The sequence below is a fragment of the Oncorhynchus kisutch genome, linkage group LG10, assembly GCF_002021735.2.
Source record: "Oncorhynchus kisutch isolate 150728-3 linkage group LG10, Okis_V2, whole genome shotgun sequence".
Classification (NCBI taxonomy): domain Eukaryota; kingdom Metazoa; phylum Chordata; class Actinopteri; order Salmoniformes; family Salmonidae; genus Oncorhynchus; species Oncorhynchus kisutch.
Window position 1 is genome coordinate 30,669,506 of NC_034183.2, and position 16,432 is coordinate 30,685,937.

A 16,432-nucleotide genomic window follows, 5' to 3' on the forward strand; every position below is an offset into this window, starting at 1 on the left:
TCCGGGAACATGGCCGGCTAAACAATGACAAAAGTCTCTCTCCTCAAAATCAAGAAGAAACTTTTCGAAATGCAAACTACTTGGCTTAACAAAAGTGTTTTAATTCAGTGCGTGCAATTTGTTCGTTTATTTGGTTTACTTCTGCATGCATGTTGTTTAAGGTGATGTTTGAGTCGGACTAACTTGGCTATCTTGCCAGTGAAGGTAGCCAACTTTTCACATTCAGCAGAATTTGTCAAATGCGACGTGGCTTACATGTCAACATAGCTAGGAACATAAGTATTGCTATTGGCTGCTACACTTGAAGCCCGCAACTGATTTATTAAGTTCCACGATCGACACGTTGCAGTGCTGGCTTGTGTAACGTAGATGCGTTTGTTATTTTTATCGGGGTGTCTCGTTGGTTGATTGCTATGTTTTCGCAGCTGCGTACAGCTGTCTAGCTAGCTTGATTGACATTAATTTCAATGGCTCACTGTAGTTCAGATTCAAGTGGGAAGGTACCCCGTCCAGATAGCTTAGTGTTGATGGCAGGATCTCCTGGAAGCGTTGATCAGGCTATGAAGCCGGTGTTGTTTGAAATATTTGGAGAGTTTTGGAACGTCCAGACCCGGCTAGGGCGAGGCGTCTCGGCCTCAGTATACCGTGTGAGCTCGGGGAGGGCGAGTACGGCCGCGGTTAAGGAGTTCCAGGCTGACACTCAGAGTGGAGATTACGGGTACCAAAAGGAGAGGTCCGTGCTGGAAGACATACAAGGACACAAAAACATCGGTAAGAAATGTTTGAGTTGCAATATGGTTGTACTGTGCACAATCTCTGGAATTAGTGATCGTTTTCTAGTGTGCCTCCCATGACTAGGCTATGTGAGAATCAATTGATGAGTCTTATTGCCAAGGGTGTAGCCTCATTTAACCTTGGATACTTTGGGTCTGTGTTCTTGTCCAGCTGATTGCAAATCTGTCATTACAACTAGAGGTCGACCGATTATGATTTTTCAACTCTGATACCGATCATTGGAGGAGCAAAAAAAGCCGATACCGAGTAATCAGCAGTTTTATTTTTAAAAATGTATTTTTAAATGTATTTGTAATAATGACAATTACAACAATTACTGAATGAACTTATTTTAACTTAATATAATACATCAATAAAAATCAATTTAGCCTCATAAATAATGAAACATGTTCAATTTGGTTTAAATAATGCAAAGTGTTGGAGAAGTAAATGTGCAATATGTGCCATGTAAAAAAAAGCTAACGTTTGAGTTCCTTGCTCAGAACATGAGAATATATGAAAGTTGGTGGTTCCTTTTAACATGAGACTTCAATATTCCAAGGTAAGAGGTTTTAGGTTGCAGTTAATATAGTATTTATAGGACTTTCTCTCTATACCATTTATTTCAAATACCTTTGACTATTGGATGTTCTTATAGGCACTTTAGTATTGCCAGTGTAACAGTATAGCTTCCGTCCCCCTCCTCGCCCCTACCTGGGCTCGAACCAGGAACACATCGACAGCCACACTCGAAGCAGCTTTACCCATCGCTCCACAAAAGCTGCGGCTCTTGCAGAGCAAGGGGAATAACTACTCCAAGTCTCAGAGCGAGTGACGTTTGAAAAGCTATTAGCACGCACCCCGCTAACTAGCTAGCCATTTCACATCGGTTACACCAGCCATTAGGCTGATAGGCTTGAAGTCATAAACAGCGCTATGCTTGTGAAGAGCTGCTGGCAAAACGCACAAAAATGCTGTTTGAATGAATGCTTACGAGCCTGCTGCTGCCTACCATCGCCCAGACTGCTCTATCAAATCATATACTTAATTATAATATAATAACACACAGAAATACGAGCCTTAGGTCATTAATATGGTCAAATCCGGAAACTATCATCTCGAAAACAAGACGTTTATTCTTTCAGTGAAATACGGAACTGTTCCGTATTTTATCTAAGGGGTGGCATCCATAAGTCTAAATATTCTTGTTACATTGTACAACCTTCAATGTTATGTCATAATTACGTAAACGTTTGGCAAATTAGTTTCGCAATGAGCCAGGCGGCCCAAACTGTTGCATATATCCTGACTCTGCGTGCAATGAACGCAAGAGAAGTGACACAATTTCACCTGGTTAATATTGCCTGCTATCCTGGATTTCTTTTAGCTAAATATGCAGGTTTAAAAATATATACTTCTGTGTATTGATTTTAAGAAAGGCAGTGGTATTTATGGTTAGGTACAGTCGTGGAATTTTTTCTCTCGCAAATGCGCTTTTGTTAAATCATCCCCCAGCGTTGCATTGATTATATGCAATGCAGGACACGCTAGATAAACTAGTAATATCAACCATGTGTTGTTAACTAGTGATTATGATTGATTGATTTTTTTTATAAGGTAAGTTTAATGCTAGCTAGCAACTTACCTTGGCTTCTACTGCATTCGCATAACAGGCAGGCTCCTCGTGGAGTGCAATGAGAGGCAGGTGGTTAGAGCGTTGGACTAGTTAACCGTAAGGTTGCAAGATTGAATTGGCGAGCTGACAAGGTAAAAAGCTATCGTTCTGCCCCTGAACAAGGCAGTTAACCCACCGTTCCTAGGCCGTCATTGAAAATAAGAATGTGTTCTTAACTGATTTGCCAAGTTAAATAAAGGTGTAAAAAAACAAAACAGCAAAATCGGCATCCAAAAATACAGATTTCCGATTTGTTATAACTTGAAATAGGCCCTAATTAATCGCCCATTCCGATTAATCGGTCGACCTCTAATTACAACCAAGTCTCACACATCAATCTTGTCTCTGATCTGTCATAGTAAGTTGTGAGTGTTTACATGCACACTAATCATTTGATATTAAACGTAGGCCAAGTATATGGCAATAGTCATGTAAACACCTTACTCTGCTTATCTTAATCGGCTTAAGGTCAATCTTAGTAAGCATATGCTGATTAAAACACCTGAGCAATGTTCAAATACTCATACTAACTGTACTATTGTGACGTAAGTTGAGTATGTAGTATGCTTATTGGTCATAGTATGGACATATTTAGTATGCCACAAGTGCTCGGATGTCATACTATATTCGTAAACATTTCGAAGTATACAAGCAGGGGACACTATTTCTTTGCTTTTAGAGCACACAATGCAATTCTTAAGAATATGGGCGTAGCGTCACAACATTTTCGGTTTTGATTTAATCTTAAAATGTATTAGTACATGTAAATAGCTTAATTGTCTTTTCAACAGTGCGCAACTGAGCCCACAATTTGGGGCGTTACGGCATGTTGGCATTCTTCTATTGGCAGGAACCCCCCCCCTTACTGGAGTCCCCGCCCCTGCCTACCGGAGTCCTCCTTGCTAGCTAGCAGGAGCGTCACCGTTAGACTGTGTCCTTGGCTCCCGCCTGCCGAACACCTGCCCTCACCGTCGTTAACAGAACTGCAGTAAAACAGTTCCCGAAAGCCAGGGGTGAAGGACACTGTCTACTGGTCACCCCTGCCTCTCGCTCGCGTGGGAGGCTGGGGCGACAGCTTGCTAGCTACCGGCCTTTCTTCTGCAGGGTTTATCGGTGGCTGGCATCCAATATTATTGTGCATTAATGCCACCTACTGTACTGGAGCGCCCCTGCCTCCCACCTGTCCTAACTGAAAAATGTACCAATAGAAGTATAAAGAGGGGTTGCGGGCTGAAAAGAGGGGTTGCCCTGAATTGCGGGCTGCAATTGCACCCTTCTCGCTTTCCAGTGTATGATCTACGCATGTGCCAGCACTGGTAGCGCAAGCCTCAGCCCTTTTGCATGTGTTGCATGAGTTTGTAAAAACTATTTCTAAGATACAAACTTTCAGTTTTCACATACAAACTTAGGAAAAAAAATAGGCTTTGCAAAAATAACATTTTTATTTATTCATTTTACCTTTATTTAACTAGGCAAGTCAGTTAAGAGCAAATTCTTATTTTCAATGACTGCCTAGGAACAGTGGGTTAACTGCTTTGTTCAGGGGCAGAACGACCTTGTCAGCTCAGGGATTCGATCTTGCAACCTTCCGGTTATTAGTCCAACGCTATAACCACTAGGCTACCTGCCGCCCCGGAACATGGTCGCTGTAGAACATTTTATTTTGATCAGTCATTTTCTGCATTTATTTAAATTAATTTACGTCATCAAGTAGCACGATTTCAGATGTGTCCATGTAAACAGTATTATTAGGGAAATCGTAGCCCTTGATCATGACGCTTCCACAAGCTTCCCACAATAAGTTGGGTGAATTGTCCCATTCCTCCTGACAGAGCTGATGTAACTGAGTCAGGTTTGTAGGGCTCCTTGCTCGTACATGCTTTTTCAGTTCTGCCCACAACATTTCTATAGGATTGAGGTCAGGGTTTTGTGATGGCCACTCCGATACCTTGACTTTGTTTTCCTTAAGCCATTTTGCAGCAACTTTGGAAGTATGCTTGAGGTAATTTGGAAGACCCATTTGCGACCAAGCTTTAACTTCCTGACTGATGTCTTGAGATGTTGCTCCAATATAGCAACTTAATTTTCCTCCCTCATGATGCCATCCATTTTGTGAAGTGCACCAGTCCCTCCTGCAGAAAAGCACCCCCACAACATGATGCTGCCACCCCTGTGCTTCATGGTTGGGATGGTGTTCTTTGGCTTGCAAGCCTCCCCCTTTTTCCTTCAAACATAATGTTGGTCATTATGGCCAAACAGTTCTATTTTTGTTTCATCAGACCAAAGGACATTTCTCCAAAAAGTACGTTCTTTGTCTCCAAGTGCAGTTGCAAACCGTAGTCTGGTTTTTTTAATGGCGGTTTTGGAGCAGTGGCTTCATCCTTGCTGAGCGACCTTTCAGGTTATGTCCGTACAGGACTCTTTAAAAAAAAAAAAAAAAACTGTGGATATAGATAATTTTGTACCTGTTTCCTCCAGCATCTTCACAAGGTCCTTTGCTGTTGTTCTGAGATTGATTTGTACTTTTTGCACCAAAGTACGTAAATCTCTAGGAGACAGAATGCCTCTCCTTCCTGAGCGGTATAACGGCTGCGTGGCCCCATGGTGTTTATACTTGCATACTATTGTTTGTACATATGAACGTGGTACCTTCAGGCATTTGGAAATTGCTCTCAAGGATGAACCGGACTTGTGGAGGTCTGAAATTTCTTTTGTGAGGTCTTGGCTGGTTTCTTTTGATTTTTTTTCTCAGGATGTCAAGCAAAGAGGCACTGAGTTTGAAGGTAGGCACTGAGTTTGAAGGTAGGCACTGAGTTTGAAGGTAGGCACTGAGTTTGAAGGTAGGCACTGAGTTTGAAGGTAGGCACTGAGTTTGAAGGTAGGCACTGAGTTTGAAGGTAGGCACTGAGTTTGAAGGTAGGCACTGAGTTTGAAGGTAGGCACTGAGTTTGAAGGTAGGCACTGAGTTTGAAGGTAGGCACTGAGTTTGAAGGTAGGCACTGAGTTTGAAGGTAGGCACTGAGTTTGAAGGTAGGCACTGAGTTTGAAGGTAGGCACTGAGTTTGAAGGTAGGCACTGAGTTTGAAGGTAGGCACTGAGTTTGAAGGTAGGCACTGAGTTTGAAGGTAGGCACTGAGTTTGAAGGTAGGCACTGAGTTTGAAGGTAGGCACTGAGTTTGAAGGTAGGCACTGAGTTTGAAGGTAGGCACTGAGTTTGAAGGTAGGCACTGAGTTTGAAGGTAGGCACTGAGTTTGAAGGTAGGCACTGAGTTTGAAGGTAGGCACTGAGTTTGAAGGTAGGCACTGAGTTTGAAGGTAGGCACTGAGTTTGAAGGTAGGCACTGAGTTTGAAGGTAGGCACTGAGTTTGAAGGTAGGCACTGAGTTTGAAGGTAGGCACTGAGTTTGAAGGTAGGCACTGAGTTTGAAGGTAGGCACTGAGTTTGAAGGTAGGCACTTGAAATACATCCACAGGTACACCTCCAATTGACTCAAATGATGTCTATTATCCTATCGGAAGCTTCTAAAGCCATGACATAATTTTCTGGAATTTTTCAAGCTGTTTAAAGGCACAGTCATTCTAGTGTATGCAAACTTCTGACCCACTGGAATTGTGATGTAGTGAATTATAAGTGAAATAATCTGTCAAAAAAATTGTTGGAAAAATTAATTGTCATGCACAAAGTAGATGTCCTATCCGACTTGCCAAAACTGTAGTTTGTTAACCTCTCTGGGATATGTGGGATGCTAGCGTCCCACCTGGCCAAATGCAGAGCGCCAAATTCAAATAAATTACTATAAAAATCAAACTTTCATTAAATCACACATGCAGGATTGCAAATTAAAGCTACACTTGTTGTGAATCCAGCCAACATGTCAGATTTCAAAAAGGCTTTTTGGCGAAAGCAAACGATGCTACTATCTGAGGATAGCACCTCCGTTAACAGAGAGAGAAGCATATTTCAACCCTGCAGGCGCGACACAAAACCCAGAAATAAAAACATAATTCATGCCTTACCTTTGACGAGCTTCTTTTGTTGGCACTCCAATATGTCCCATAAACATCACAAATGGTCCTTTTGTTCAATTAACTCAGTCTATATATATCTGAAATGTCCATTTGTTTGGCGCGTTTGATCCAGAAAAACACCAGTTCCAACCTGCGCAAAGTGACTTAAAATATCTCAAAAGTTCCCTGTGAACTTTGCCAAAATATATCAAACTACTTTTGTAATACAACCGTAGGTAATTTATGTAAATAAACAATACAACTTATAGCGGTATTTATTAGAGAGGGGTAAAGAAAGCTTGTTCGGGCGCCAGGAAGGCATTAACCATGCCGAAAGGAAAAGAGTAGAATAGAGAGTACCACTACCAGACCCACACACATCAGCAGAAGAGACTGTCTAGAGTGTAGCCTGTTTACCAGATAGCCAGTGGAGAGAAAAGAGAATACACACCATATAAAACCCACATCACAGCACAGGGGTAACCCCAACAAGAATACCTCATACAATAATACTAATAATGGCAGAGCAATTTCACAGCAACTTCATACAAGAATGAACCCAGTCAGAGGATTTGCAAAAATCTGTATTATTTTCTAGTGGATGAATGTGGGGGGTGTTCATCGACACAACAAAGGCCTTAAAAATGTCCAGCCTTCTCGGCCACATGTCATTAGTACACCCCACCTCAATACAGTCCACACAATATACAACTTGCAAGCAACCTCCCTTTCAACTAAAATGTCCATCCAAATACTTCTGGCAGGGCAATAATAGTCCAGCTCTAATGAACTTCAATGGGAAGTGCATTGGAAAAAATAGAGTCTGTTGCAGGGTAAAGGACTGGAACAAGAGGAAAGAGAAAAATATAAATCTTAGCTGTGATCTTCAGGCGTGCTGGTGTACTGTTTGTTGGTTTGTATGTTAAAGCTTCGCAACAATGTTGCTACTAATCCATGCGATCCATAACGGGCGCGGTCCCAAACAAAAACAACCACGATCTAGAGCGATCACACCGATGATTGAGTTAAATACTTTATAAACTACACACGCTGAAAACAAACAAAACTTCTGCAACAGCACACACAATCAAACTGTCGCTCCTCCCCAAAGAGCTGAACGAGCTCTCTTTATTTCCTCCTTCCTTACTGCTCATGCGCTCTTAAAGTGGCAGTGCACGGTGAAGGCTCCGTGCAGATTACGTCACAAACTGAAGACGGGATGATCTGTGTTCAATACAGGAGGAAAACAAACTGTAGCTAGCTTTCTGGTCACGCTCCACTATCTAACAGGTACACTTCAAGTGACCCCCGTTCAAGATGGCCGTACCTCTTCATTACACAAAGGAATAACCTCAACCAATTTCTAAAGACTGACATCCAGTGGAAGCGGTAGGAACTGCAAGAATGTCCCTTAGAAATCTGGATTCCCAATGAAAAACCATTGAACCCCCCCCCCCCCCCCCCAAAATAAGTTATTTTTTTTAGAAACTTCAGAGTTTTCTATCCAAATCTACTAATAATATGCATATCGTATGTTCTGGGTAGCAGGCAGTTATATTTGGGCATGCATTTAATTCGGATGTGACCAAGACGTTAACAAGACATTTGTGGAGTGGTTGAAAAGTAGTTTTAACTACTCCAACCTAAGTGTATGTAAACTTCCGACTTCAACTGTATATCCCCCCTCAAGCCGATACCACGACGGCCCTCAAGGAACACTGGACTCTATTCAACCTGGAAACCATATATCCTGAGGCTGCATTTACTGTAGCTGGGGATTTTAACAAAGCAAATTCTATCAGCATATCGACTAGCACTCGCGCTGGAAAAACACTGGACCATTGTTACTCTAACTTCCGCGATGCCTACCAGGCCCTCCCCGCCCTCCTTTCAGCAAATCTGACCACGACTCCATTTTCCTCCTCCCTTCCTATAGGCAGAAACTCAAGCAGGAGGTACCCGTGCTAAGGACTATTCAATGCTGGTTTGACCAATCGTAATCCAGGCTTCAAGATTGTTTTTGATTCCTTGGACTGGGATATGTTCCAGGTAGCCTCAGAGAATAATATCGACATGTACGCTGATTCTGTGAGTGAGTTCATAAGGAAGTGCATAGGAGATGTTGTACACACTGTGACTATTAAAACCTACCCTAACCAGAAACTGTGGATAGATGGCAGCATTTCCACAAAACTGAAAGTGTGTACCACCGCATTTAACCAGGTCCTCAGAGCATGCGCAGACCAGCTGGCTGGTGTGTTTACGGACATACTCAATCTCACCCTAGACCCACTTCAATTTGCTTACTGCCCCAATAGGTCCACAGACAATGCAATCGCCATCACACTGCACTCTGCCCTATCCCATCTGGACAAGAGGAATACCTATGTAAGAATGCTGTTCATTGACTATACCTCAGCATTGAACACCATAGCACCCTCCAAGCTCATCATTAAGCTTGAGGCCCTGGGTCTCAACCCCGCCCTGTGCAATTGGGTCCTGGACTTCGAGACGGGCCACCCCCCCCTAGGTGGTGAACGTAGGAAACAACACCTTCACTTCGCTGATCTCAACACTGGAGCCCCAAAAGGCTGTGTGCTCAGCCCCCTCCTGTACTCCCTGTTCACCCATGATTACTGCTTGGCCATGCACGCCTCCAACTCAATCATCAAGTTTTCAGACGACACAACAGTAGTGGGTTTCATTACCAACAGTGAAGAGACAGCCTACAGGCAGGAGGTGAGTGTATGGTGTCAGGAAAATAACCTCTCACTCAACGTCAATAAAACAAAGGAGATGATCGTGGACTTCAGGAAACCGCAGAGGGAGCACCCCCTATCCACATCGATGGGACCGCAGTGGCGAAGGTGGAACATTTTTTTTAAAGTTCCTCTGCGTACATACCACTGACAAACTGAAATGGTCCACCCACACAGACCGTGTGGTGAAGAAGGCGCAACAGCCTCAGGAGGCTGAAGAAATTTGGCACCAAAAGCACTCACAAACTTTTATGTATCACCGCCTGGTACGCAACTGCACCGCCCACAACCGCAGGGCTCTCCAGAGGGTGGTGCGGTCTGCCCAACACATCACCAGGGACAAACTACCTGCCCGACAGGACACCTACAGCACCCGATGTCACAGGAAGGCCAAAAAGATCATCAAGAACAACAACCACCCGAGCCACTGCCTGTTCACCCCGCTACCATCCAGATGGCGAGGTCAGTACAGGTGCATCAAAGCTGAGAAACTGTTTTTCAGTCTCTGTCTATCTCAAGGCCATCAGACTGTTAAACAGTCATCAATAGCACAGTGAGGCTGCTGCCTACATACAGACTTCTAATCACTTGCCACTTTAATAAATAGAACTCTAGTCACTTTAATAATGTCACTTATGTTTTCATATATTGCGTTACTCATCTCAATATATAGAATACAGTATATACATATATATTGCGTCTTAGCATATGCCGCTCTGACATTGCTCATCCATATATTTATATATTATTATTCCATTCCTCACTTAAATTTGTGTTAGGTATTTTGTTGTGGAATTGTTAGATATTACTTGTCAGATATTGCTGCACTGTCGGAACAAGAAGCACAAGCTTTTCGCTGCACTCGCAATAACATCTGCTAACCATGTGTATGTGACCAATACAATTTGATTTGATGTTACACTGCGTGTTTACGGAAGATCCACCGACGACAGTGTGACCACCTGCGCTAATTAGCTATTTAGCATTCTCCGAACCCCTGTGTGTAAGGGAAGAAAACCTCCAGAAACGTGTTGTCGTTAAGTACCTGTTCATTAAGCCAGTACAGTAAGTGTATATGATGTGATATGAAAGTGAAGGCTTTTATGTTTCTAGAACCGTATCGCAATTGAGAGTCGATTCAAGTTTGGGATGGAGTTGTTGGGTGCCAGAGCCTGTCTACCTCTGAAAATTAACAAATAAATTCCTTGGACCTAAAACAGTAATCGTAGGCTCTTTTAAGAGTAAATCGTGGGCTAAAGAAATCGTTCTTCTTGCAAAGCAGGTAAAGGTTTTAAACATTCTATTATATTAATCTGACGATTCACCTCAACCGTATTATTGTGTGCATGTAACCATACTTCTTCCTGGCAATACTGGTTTTTAAAGTCTTGATTGGCATATCATAAAACCCATCTCAGTCACGTCAAACAAACTCATGATAAGCCTGATTTGTACTCAAGCATCCTAATAACCAATGTTCCCTCTAAACTGCGTGCGCTCACGCCTCTCCCCTGGACTGCTGTGCAGGGTGCATAAGTAATATCAGCCCACCGAGAGAAGCACGAGATTGAACTTCATTCAACTTTCTAGAATTTTCCCTGTTAGTTAACACTATCAACGTTTCCCTTTACTGTGGAATTGGGTTCGAAACAATGCAATATTAGCTACTTTCAATGCAACACACCAAAACAAAGTATGTAGGATTATTTTGTTGTGCAGGACTCATCCGTACACTACGAAACCGGTGCAGTATAACCAATCAGAACGGCAGTAGACCTATTTGCAAATAGACCATTTTTATCTATGGGTCTGTGCCATTTACTTTGAACTGGACTGTGTTTGCAGCTGTGTCGTGAGTCTATGAGCTTGTTTTGAGATCAAAGCGAGAGCTGCATGTAGCCATGCGTTTACATTTTGTTCATATCCTTTGCTAGTTAGTGAGTTATTAGCTCAGTTATAGATACTTTGTAGTCAGCAATAGGGGAGGGATTGCTTCCTACAAGAGCACAAAATGTGTGCATTTCTAGACATCTTTGAAAAGCTGTCAGGTAAAGAGCTTTTTGTTTGTGTCTTAAAGGGGCAGTGTTGTATTTTGACACGTTCTTGAATAAGCTAAGTAGCCAATAGGAAGAGGGTAGCATAATTTGTCTGATTTTCTGTAAATAATGGTAATGTCAAGCGCTGCATTCCCCCCCCAAAGGTCTCATGAAACAGGCCTACATTGGACCCCACACATTAGCTGCTACTGTAAGCCAAATGATAGAGCTATTGCCACGTTAAAATGTTATGGGATGCATTTTCTCCATTGTTTTTAATGGTAGACCACTCTGGTAGGCCTACATTCACAGTAAGCTTGTGCTGGGAGTTGCTCAGAATTTTCATAACATTAAATTTTGCGCTCCGCAGACCTGAAATTTGCTCAGTGCTAGAAAAAATGAGGGAACATTGCTAATAACCCAACCTTGTCCGTCTCATTTGTGTAAGGTCCATGCTCTTTATTTGCTATAAAACAATTCAAAGGAAGATAAGATATTGGAGAGTACTTTGCCCCCTATATAAAACAATTCTGTTTATGTTTATTGATAATCACCACATTTTTGAAGGACTGGGCCATAAATGGATATGGTTTTGATTATGACCTCAATTCTACCTCCTCAATATCACCATATATACTTATTTTGCATTCATAATACGTAAACATTCATATAATACACCATGTTTTCACAACACGCTTTTTTTATAACCTTTTGTTAACTTTGCTTTACGGATCCCATCAGTGATTACAATAGGAAGGGATGAAGGAAGGATGCATTCTGAGTATTCAAACAGAGCCCCTAGTAACCTCCTTCACTCCCCAATCAAATCTGTGCTGACTGTAACCCTAACCCCTCCTGTCTGTCTCCACAGTAACGCTGTACGGGGTGTTCACCAACCGCAGCCAGTTGGGTGTGGCCACGCACTGCCTGCTGCTTGAGCTGCTGGACGTCAGTGTGTCTGAGCTGCTTGTGAGGGCCAGTACCCAAAGCCGAGCCTGCAGCCCCCAGTGTGGTGGTTCCCAGAAGCAGGGCCACTCCATGTGGCTGGTGCAGCACTGTGCCAGGGACGTCCTGGAGGCCCTTGCCTTCCTCCATAGAGAGGGCTATGTTCATGCCGACCTCAAGCCCCGCAATGTGCTCTGGAGCGCGGACGATGAGTGCTTCAAACTCATCGACTTTGGCCTCAGCTTCAAAGAGGGCAACCAGGTAATTTGAACTGAAGAATAGGGGTTTGGCTCTGACTGTAGGCCTCTGGTGAGGGGAACCAGGGGTGAATTCACTGGGAACGTTTTGCACTAATGAGTACACCTCTGGTATGGGGGCAGGTAGCTTAGATGTTAAGAACATTGGGCCAGTAGCCAAAAGGTTGCTGGTTTAAATCCCTGAGCCGACTAGGTGTAAAATCTGTTGTGCCCTTGAGCAAGGCATGTAACCCTAATTGCTCCTGTAAGTCGCTCTGGATAAGAGCATCTGCTAAATGACAAATAAAAGGTTAAAATAAATAAACTGGTGGAGGACAGATGTTGGAGTAAGCTGTAGTCCCTGACTAGATGGTAGTCGTGCTAGAATGGACAAAATATACAATATTCTCTGTGTGAATCATTTAGCCTCCATTTTCTGTGTTCAGGATGTGAAATACATCCAGACAGATGGGTACCGTGCCCCGGAGGCTGAGCATCAATACTCCCTGGCCCAGGCGGGGATGGAGGTGGGTGGTGACTCTGGCTGCTCGGCCGCTGTGGACCTCTGGAGCTTGGCAATCGTCCTGTTGGAGATGTACTCAGGCATCAAACTCAAAGACACCGTCAGGACACCCGAGTGGAAGGTATGTCCACAGACTGGCCATCTAACTCTGGGCCTGGATTGCTACTATACTGAGTGTGCAGGCTTTTGTTCCACCACAGTACTAACACACCTGCTTAAATGACTGTTTTTTAAACACATTATTGTCAACATTATTGTCAACAGGCCCTTCCCAACAATGGAAAAAAAGAAGGACATGAGTAATAAATACACAATGAGTAATGGTAACTTGGCTATTTACACGGGGTACCAGTACTGAGTCGATGAGGTAATTGAGGTAGATATGTACATATATTCAGGGGTAAAGTGACTAGGCAACAGGATAGATGATTAACAGTAGCAGCAGCGTATGTGATGAGTTAGTGCAAAAAGTATCAATGCAGATAGCTATTTGGTTGACTATTTAGTAGTCTTATGGCTTGGGGGTAGAAGCTGTTCAGAGTCCTGTTGGTTCCAGACTTGGTGCATCGGTACCACTCGCCATACGGTAGCAGAGAGAACAGTCTATGGTGGCTGGAATCTTGGACACTTTAGGGCCTTCCTCTGACACTGCCTGGTATAAAGGTCCTGGATGGCAGGGAGCTCGACCCCAGTGATGTACGCACTACCCTCTGTACACCTTGCGGTCAGGTGCTAAGCAGTTGCCATACCAAGTGGTGATGCAGACGGTCAAGATGCTCTCAATGGTGCAGCTGTAGAACTTGAGGTTCTGAGGGCCCATGTCAAATCTTATCAGCCTCCTGAGGGGGAAGAGGTGTTGTCGTGCCTTCTTCACGATTGTGTTGGTGTGTGTGTGGACCATGTTAACTACTTAGTGATGTGCACACTGAGGAACTTGAAGCTTTCGACCCGCTCCACTACAGCCCCGTCGATGTGGATGTGGATGGGGGTGTGGGTTAATAGGGAGTACAGGAGGGGACTAAGCACGCATGATCTTAGAGGGCACTAGGGTGTTGCGTCTTGGTAATCCATTTGGTCCCACGGCCTTGTGAATGTTAACCTGTTTCAAGGTCTTATACCGCCACCCGCTGTGATTACATAACCAGACATACAGTGGACTGTAATAGAGACATGGGTACTTGTTTTCCTAGGAATTAGGTGGACGCTGTTCCACCTGTAGCTAATAAATTGATATGTTCTTCAGAAAGATAGATCGATAGATAATGCACATGTATCAGATAGACATGGGTGTGTTGTCCAAACTGCTGTTCTGCAGCCTATTGTTCTTTGCTCCTGCAGGACAACAGTGCAGCAATAGTCGACCAGATCTTTGCCAGTAACAGTGTGGTGGTTCCTGCCATCCCTGTCTATCACCTCAGAGACCTTATCAAAAGGTAACAACATTCATTCAGGACCACATTCATTTTTTTTTGTTTTTAGGTATATGCAGACATTTGATCCATTGTACCAAATTGACTCTGCACTCCCTTAAATATAAGTTGTCATTTTCAACATTGGAAAGTTATTGAAATGAATGATGATTATCCTGCGAGAGAGGTACCTAACGTTGACATTTGTATGCTCCCGCAGTATGCTTCACAACAACCCCAAGCACAGAGGCACAGCCGAGAAGGCCCTGCTTAGCCCCTTCTTCAGCATTCCTTTTGGTAATTCAGTCGATATGGGCACATACCTTCCTCTCAGCCAGCTTGATAGCTTGTAATACAGCATAATTTTACCAGCTCTCTCTCCACTCTCACCCCCCCCAACCCCTCTTTCCCTCTGCTTGTAAACATCTACCTCTTTATGACATTTGCATATTGAATTTTCATTGAAATCACCCAAGATTATTTCATGTGGTTAGAATGGGGTTGGTGGAGCTGTATAAACCCTGGAAAAGGCCTCTTAAACCTATTGACTGAGAGAATATTGTGTGTGTGACAGCTCCTCACATAGAAGACTTGGTTCTGCTTCCCTCTCCTGTTCTGCGCCTGCTCAACCTGATTGATGACGGCCACCTGCACAATGAGGAGGAGTATGAAGGTAGGGTACAGCGTTTTTTAACCGACTTTCTCCTCTGACACTAAATTGCTCCTACAGTTGCTCATTATCACTATCAACGTCGGAAGTACACTAGAGCTTTAGGGAATATTGTCCCTAGATTTCCAAAATAACGGCCCAAACTTTTTAGAATGGGGGGGGGGCAGATATTGCGACTTATGAATTGTGATTTTCAAACACTTGGGTGAAAATTTGGTAATTCCATCAGACATGGTTAAAACAAGTGTCAGGGTAGAGCACATTAATTCTAAAATGAGATCATATGAATGAATACATACTGTGCTAACTGAATACAAAACCAAAGGAAATGATCCAATTCAAAGATTTTATCCAACATTGTAATAGGCTACAATGATAATAGATAGGATTATTCCACCTACATATTAACAAACATGATCATAAAAATATATTATATGATTGTGTAAGTTGGCTCAATCATTATTATAATCAAGCGATAAGGCTTAAGGGGGTGTGGTATATATTTTTTCTTTAACGAGTCGGCCCCCGGACCAGGTTCAAATCCCTGTCATTCGCATGAAGAGCAGACGCTGATTCAGATCCGGGTGCCTTGTCAGAATTCGACGGTGAGTGGGTAACCCACCAATACCATCTGTCCTAGTGGCGAACATGCAATCATTGGAGAATAAACTGGATGAGCTCCATTCAAGACTATCCTACCAACGGGACATTTAAAAACTGTAATATCTTATATTTCACAGTCGTGGCTGAACAACGACATGGATAATATACAGTTGGCTGGGTTTTCGTGTATCGGCAAGATCGAACAGCTACCTCCGGTAAGACGAGGGGTCTGTGTTACAGGAATTAAATTCCTTTGTTTTATTAAACAAATTTCAATTCAACACTGTCCATTCCTAAGAATTTGTAAGACCCTTATTTGCATAAAATGGACAGAGACCAGTCTCAAAATCAATCAGCAGCGTTTATTCTCGAGAGTACTGAACATGATACAGTTTACCACAGGTTATAAACTGAAAATGGCGTCATTAGTTTTCGAACCGTCCCGCCTCTTCTTCAACCTTGTACAAAGGCTGTATAGTTCTCAAGCCTTCCCACTTCATGCGTCATTGACTATACCTTTTAAAACAAATGGTAAGATGTTACATTGTGAATTTTAAAAAATACATGAAAACACCCCATATAAAAATACCCCCCCCCCATTTCTCTTTTTCAATTTGCATTTCCTACACTGATCACATTGATATTGTGACTAACTAGCATGATGATGTTGTGTTGTCAGACATCTTGGAGGACATGACGGAGGAGTGTCAGAAGTATGGCTCTGTGGTCTCTTTGCTCATCCCCAAGGAGAACCCAGGCAAAGGACAGGTAACACACACAACTAGCCCCATTAG

At 43.1% G+C, this 16,432-nt stretch overlaps 1 protein-coding gene across 1 annotated transcript in view; it reads left to right on the forward strand.

Moving 5' to 3' along the window:
- Window positions 1-16,432, forward strand: part of LOC109898047 (serine/threonine-protein kinase Kist-like) — a 24,141-nt gene continuing 7,709 nt past the window's right edge. Inside the window, exons 1-7 of the mRNA XM_020492805.2 lie at window positions 1-771; window positions 12,124-12,458; window positions 12,880-13,077; window positions 14,295-14,389; window positions 14,586-14,662; window positions 14,940-15,038; window positions 16,318-16,406. Of these exons, the coding sequence (XP_020348394.1) occupies window positions 468-771; window positions 12,124-12,458; window positions 12,880-13,077; window positions 14,295-14,389; window positions 14,586-14,662; window positions 14,940-15,038; window positions 16,318-16,406 (1,197 nt within the window). The 5' untranslated portion in view covers window positions 1-467. The remainder of the gene's footprint in view (window positions 772-12,123; window positions 12,459-12,879; window positions 13,078-14,294; window positions 14,390-14,585; window positions 14,663-14,939; window positions 15,039-16,317; window positions 16,407-16,432) is intronic.